Genomic DNA, 6,000 nt, shown 5'->3' with positions numbered 1-6,000 from the left:
AATGTCAGCGAAACAAAGTAACAACAAATGTCATGAAAGTACAAACAAAACGGCCAAATGTCATGAAAATAAAACCAAGTTCTAAAAATATATCCTAAACAAACATAAAATACTAGTAGCTAATCCTACTGCTGGTCCTGGTCCTGCTGATGCTGCTGGTGCCTCCTCCTCGGTCTCTGGGCTCTCCTCCTGGTAATGATCGGTGCGATCTGCTACCTAACATCATGCAAGGCCGCATACAACTGCTGAGGGGTCTTGCTCATCACCTCCTGACCCAAAAACTCATCAGCATGGGCAACATCAGCATTAACCATGTCATAGGTGTCAGGGGAGCTTCTCGCCTCGTACCGCTCCCACTGCTCTGCAACGATCTGCTCCTCGTTTGGAGGCCTCGGAACATCTCCCGGGAGAAGTGGCAAAATCTGAGGGTGAGACACAACCGTGTACCATCGTACATAGCCCTCTGCCATACGCCATGGTTGCTCTCCTGCATGCTCACCCCAATCAGCCGCCTTAAGCGTGTGAGTGCGGAAGTCCACGAAGGCCTGCACAATCTCAGCCGGTGACAGCGCTGGAACATCCGTCGGAGGTCTAGGGACGGACTGGACGTATCCGTACTGCCTCAATACCCTCTTCGCCAGGTGACGATACACCCTACGATCGCCGCACATGATCCAACCAGAATACCAGAATACCTCCTCGAAAGCCTGAAACTCCCTGTGCCCTTCGTACGACATCCAACATACGTCATCAAACGTAATACGATCAAGTGCCATCCGATACGTGGCCCCCTCTCCATGACCCTTCTGAAGAGTCCACCTTGCCGCAACCGATAAATTTTCAATGTAGTCCGGGTTTGGATCAACAGTATAAAACTTAGGGAAGTGCGACAAAAACCATGTCTGCACAAACCATACAAATCACATTTATAAATAATAGTTATATAAAAAAAATGCATAATAGTTAACAAAAAAAATTAAAGTTAACAAAAAAAATTAAATTTAAATTTAATTTTTACTTACAGTGAGCAGTGTCACGCTTCCCCCAAGCTGCCTGTCTCCGGGCAAACAGGCATGAGCTAACTCATCGTACAGGTATGCAAGTGTCATCCCTCCCCACGAATAAGCACGCATCCCCGCGTAGCCGTCCGCCATAGTCGTCAAATAGATCAACTGGATGCGTTTGTTGCTTCTATCCCCAAACAACAAGCATCCAACCAAGTATAGAAGGTAGCACTTCACACAATAAGTCCTAACCCTCTCCAACTCCTCCAGCTCCTCTGGATCCTGTGTATCCGCCAAAACGTTGGCTCTACCAAGGTGCGTCGTATAAAACTCCCTCAGCTTTGGATAACTAATGTATCCACCATACTCTGTATTGCAGATTTTCTCTGCCTCCTTCCTCGACACACCCAAGTGAGTCATCAGTAATGTCTCTCCCTCATGTCTCAGCATCTTCTTCCGGTGGCCCAACATCCGCCCTTCAATCGGGACATGCATAAGACATGCGACATCATCCAAAGTCACAGTCATCTCCCCCATAGGCATGTGAAAAGTGCTGGTCTCGGAATGCCACCTCTCGCATAGAGTCACCAGCAAAGCGTGAGGCACAGTGGCGTAGCCCAAGTATACCAAATCATGTAAGCCACTCTCCCTAAGCGGATCCCAAAACCATCTCTGATTGGCATTTGGACGTCCGAGACTCAAAATCTTGGGGCCATGATTAATTGGTTTTACAAAACGCTTCTTGCGGCACTGAAAAAATAGAAAAATAAACATAGTTTAAACAATGTAAACATTTAACTAATAAATATTAAACTTAACTAATGCTAAAATAAAAATAAAGAAAACATATAAAGAAAATCACATATAAAGAAAACATATAAATAAAACAATTTAAAGAAAATCACATATAAAGAAAACATATAAATAAAACATATTGTAGACCAAGATTTTCGGGTGTCAAGCCATTGATTGGACTTGAACCTTCAATCTACCGGACTTGCTCGATTTTATTCTTGGGAAGGGAAAAAGAGATTGAAAAACCCTTTTTTGGATCCGGGGGTCGGTTACGATTCGGGAAGGTGTTAGGCACCCGCGTCGTTCACGGTACTCCGTGAGAACCTCTTTCTAACTTTATTTTTATTTGAAAATTTGTTGTTTTAAAGTTGAAGTGAAAGAATGGAGGGAGGAGAAGTTGGAGTTTTGGTTATTTTTATTTGATCGATTTGGAAGGAATAAACCCTTGCCTACGTACCCTTAAAAGGGATCAAAACCACCGTAGTTCACTCTTAAAAATATTTTTAGTGGGTTGGGTTGATTTTAATTTTTGAAAAATGGTTTTAAGAAGGGTTGCGAGACTTCAAGGTATAGAAGAATAAAATTGGAGTGAGGTTGTTTCATTTTATTTAAGAAATTTAGTCTAAGTTTAATTAAGATTCATTGGAAGTTTGATTAAGAAAATAAAAAGGGGAAAACAAACTTGGATTTGGATCCAAGGTTTATTAAGAAAATAATTTGACTTTTGCTTATTTGATTTTTGAGATAAAAAGGTTTTACTAAACTAACGGTAAACTAGCGTAACGATGCGGAAAAAATAAAGCAAGCGTAAAGCAACAAATAAAATAGTGTAGTGTCGGTGCTTGTGTCGGTGTGTGCAATTACTACACTATTACATACCCTTCCTAGATCCATTCTAAGACAAGAAATAAAAATGCGAAAAAATAAATTACATCAATTACCTAAAATACACACTAATATCATGGAAATTAAATAAATTGCAAGAATTAAAAAAATGCATGAGATTATACTAAATATGATGCAAAAATAAAGCATACCAAAATATTAGATCATGAACCAAAAGATTTAGAAGAACATTACATACGAAAACAAATACCAACTAAAATGCATGACATTAAGTATATTAAAAAACATGGAATGCAAGTTTTGAAAACAAACATTAAAGCAAAATTAACCACAAGATGCATGTTATAAGGATTAAAGTATTTAAAAAATGCATGACACATAGTGAAATTTTTTGAGTTAAAAAAAACATAGAGTTAAATTTTAAAAGAATGACTAGAATAAAATACATGACACATAGTGAAATTTTTTGAGTTTAAAAACATAGGGTTAAATTTTAAAAGAATGACTAAAATAAAATGCATGACACATAGTGAACTTTTTTTGAGTTTAAAAACATAGGGTTAAATTTTAAAAGAGGGACTAGAATGTAAATAAGGCATAGATAAAGGATTAAAATGCAAACAAAGCAACTTGGCTCAGCCTGGATTAATTTGGACCGTCTGATGAATCAGAGGGTCCAGATTAAATAACCAGCAAATTCATCATAGCCACTTGATCTGAGATCAAGAGTGCATAAAAAACTAGTGGAATAAACACTAAAAAAAGGATTACAAAACAAAGACACAGGGACCGTCAGATCGTAGATCTGACGGTTGAAAGCAATGGTTCACAAAAGGAAGCATCAACAGGCACACATACAAGCTAACAGGAGGGCTTACAGTAGCCGTTAGATTACGGATCTAACGGCTCATGATGAAGGCGCACAAGAAGGTAGCAAGGCGCGCACACATGAGATTGAACAGAGGTATAAAAGGCATGTTAACACAGACAAACATTCTAACCCTAATTTTCTAAACTCACAGCCGCACTCTCTCTTTTTCAAACGTATTCTTCTTCTCTCATCCTCACAACTTATTCCTTTAATTCTCTTTTTCTCAAGACAATCAAACACACAATCGTAAACAAACATATAGGAAAACAAAACCTCTCGTCACTTCTCATTCCAACCTTGTTTTCAAAAATAATTTTTACACACACAAAGGTAGTTACGACCAGACTCAATATCAAACACACACATAACAATTTAAAGCCAATTCAAATCGGGAGTGACATGCAGAAGAAACAAACGCACATAGACATACACAAACAACGACGGTGGCAAGAATTTTCAGCATGTTGAACATGAATGAAACAGATCACAGACAGATTCACCAAGACAACAGCATAACAATTCATTCAACAAATGATTTCAGCACAAATGATTTTTAGAAGTTGATTTTCAAGCAATTGGTTCAAAAAATGAAGCAAGATTCATATGTTGCATACAGATTCAAAACAAACTCAGCAGAATATTGAAGGAAACCAAACCTTAGGGTTAAATCGGAGAAGAAAGAGGTTTACGAATCAGCTTGGTTGCTTCACGGTTTGGATCTTTGAACTTCAGATCGGCTTCCTCCTCTCTTCTTTAATTCCGTTCCTGTTGTTGATGTTGTTATGAGCTTCGATTTGGAACTCGCGATCTGTTCTTCTTCTCTTCGAAATTGGATCCGTTTGTGATGCTTACACTTGAATCCGAACTGAAACAGCTAGGATATGTTGTTGTTCCAATTGAAACCGAAAGGAAAAAAAAGTGTTGAAGGTTTGTTGTTTGAATCTATGGAATTGTTGATGGATTTTGAAGATGCAATGAAGAAGATTAAATTTGATTTTGTGTTTAAAGATTCACATGATGATTTGGATTTGTGTATTTAGTGAATCTGGAAAACGAAAATGCTAAAAATGTTCATGAATGTTCTTGAAAGTTTTTGTATAATTTGGGTGTTTAATCCGAAAAAGTAGAAAGAGAGAGAGAATTAGGGTTTCTGTGTGATTGGGAATTGGGTTGCGGCTGAGCCAGTGTCAGTCTCCCTTTTCGATGCAATAAATGCCCCCTATTTATACTGGCAGATGTAGGGTTTAGGTGAAAGATTGTGGACAAAAACGCCCTTTGCTTGGGCTCCAATTCTGAACAGATGTATCAAAGGACTAATAGGCTGAAGACACCTGTACAGGTCTAACACAAGACACTCTTGGACAAAGTTAGAGCACATAATAATAATAAAAATGTAAATCAGAATAATAATAAAAAACGAAAATTAAAATTAAAACAAAATATTTAAAAATAAAATCATTTAAAAGATAAAATAAAAATACTAATAACAAAGTAAAATAAGGGAAAATAATAAAAGTAAAATAACGACAATAAAACTTAAAAATTGTCCCTTTTGGTAAATAAGGTATTTTAAAATACCTCTCTGCCGAAATTTCGACTGAAACGGTTAAAATAACACGGTGTTTTAAAGTGCGAGCAAAGCTTTTTAAGTGGTTAAAACATACGGACAAAAGACATTTAATTAAGCAAATTTTAAAAGAAATGAATAAAAGACTTTAAAAAATTTAAAAGTACGTGCAAAAATTGTAAATGCCTAAAAATACGAATAAAGTGATATAAAATGCAAATAAAAGTTTGCATGCTTTAAAATACAAGACAAAAGATTTTAAGGGATTAAACAACGAACAACGAAACTTTAACTGGTTAAAACGAAAAACAGAGAATTCGAACTGTTTTAAAATACGGATAAAAATGGGTAAAACTGGAGAAAAGTAGTCAAAATTTGGGGTATGACAGATGCCCCTATTTAAGTTTCTTCGTCACGAGGTAAAATATGAGATTTTTAAATCCACAGGCCGAAGAGACTTAAATATTAAGTACACCAATTTTGACCAGTTAAAATGCTAAGAATGCAATACTTATGAATATAATGATATGAACGCATGCGATGCAAGTATGAATGCAAAGATGATGAAAATAAACTGGTAAGCATCACTGGGGAGGGAATAACTGTCTATTACCTTTACATAGGTAATGACGACCTCACAAAAGACGTAATCACATGTCTGTTACCTTTAGAAATGGTAAAGACGACATTAAAAGGGGAAAAGACATATGTGCGTTACCTTTAGAATTGGTAAAAACGACACCACAAGAAAGATAAACACATGTTTATTACCTTTAGAAATGGTAAAGATTATCACGAGAAGGATAAACACATGTCTATTACCTTTAGAGTTGGTAAAGACGACACCATAAGAAGGATAAACACATGTCCATTACCTTTAGAATTGGTAAAGACGACATTACAAGGAGAAAAGACAT

General features: G+C 36.8%; 1 protein-coding gene across 1 annotated transcript; it reads right to left on the bottom strand.

Annotated features, from left to right (window-relative positions):
- Nucleotides 1–880, bottom strand: LOC146934255 (uncharacterized). Its single transcript, XM_085706119.1, has one exon. The coding sequence runs from the start codon at nucleotides 774–776 to the stop codon at nucleotides 213–215; it is 564 nt and encodes a 187-aa protein (XP_085562245.1). The 5' UTR covers nucleotides 777–880; the 3' UTR covers nucleotides 1–212.
- Nucleotides 881–6,000: the final 5,120 nt, after the last annotated feature.

The sequence above is a fragment of the Medicago sativa genome, chromosome 4 (assembly GCF_051527215.1).
Source record: "Medicago sativa cultivar Bolivia chromosome 4, Bolivia_mono, whole genome shotgun sequence".
Lineage (NCBI taxonomy): Eukaryota > Viridiplantae > Streptophyta > Magnoliopsida > Fabales > Fabaceae > Medicago > Medicago sativa.
This window is presented reverse-complemented; position numbering and strand designations above follow the sequence as displayed.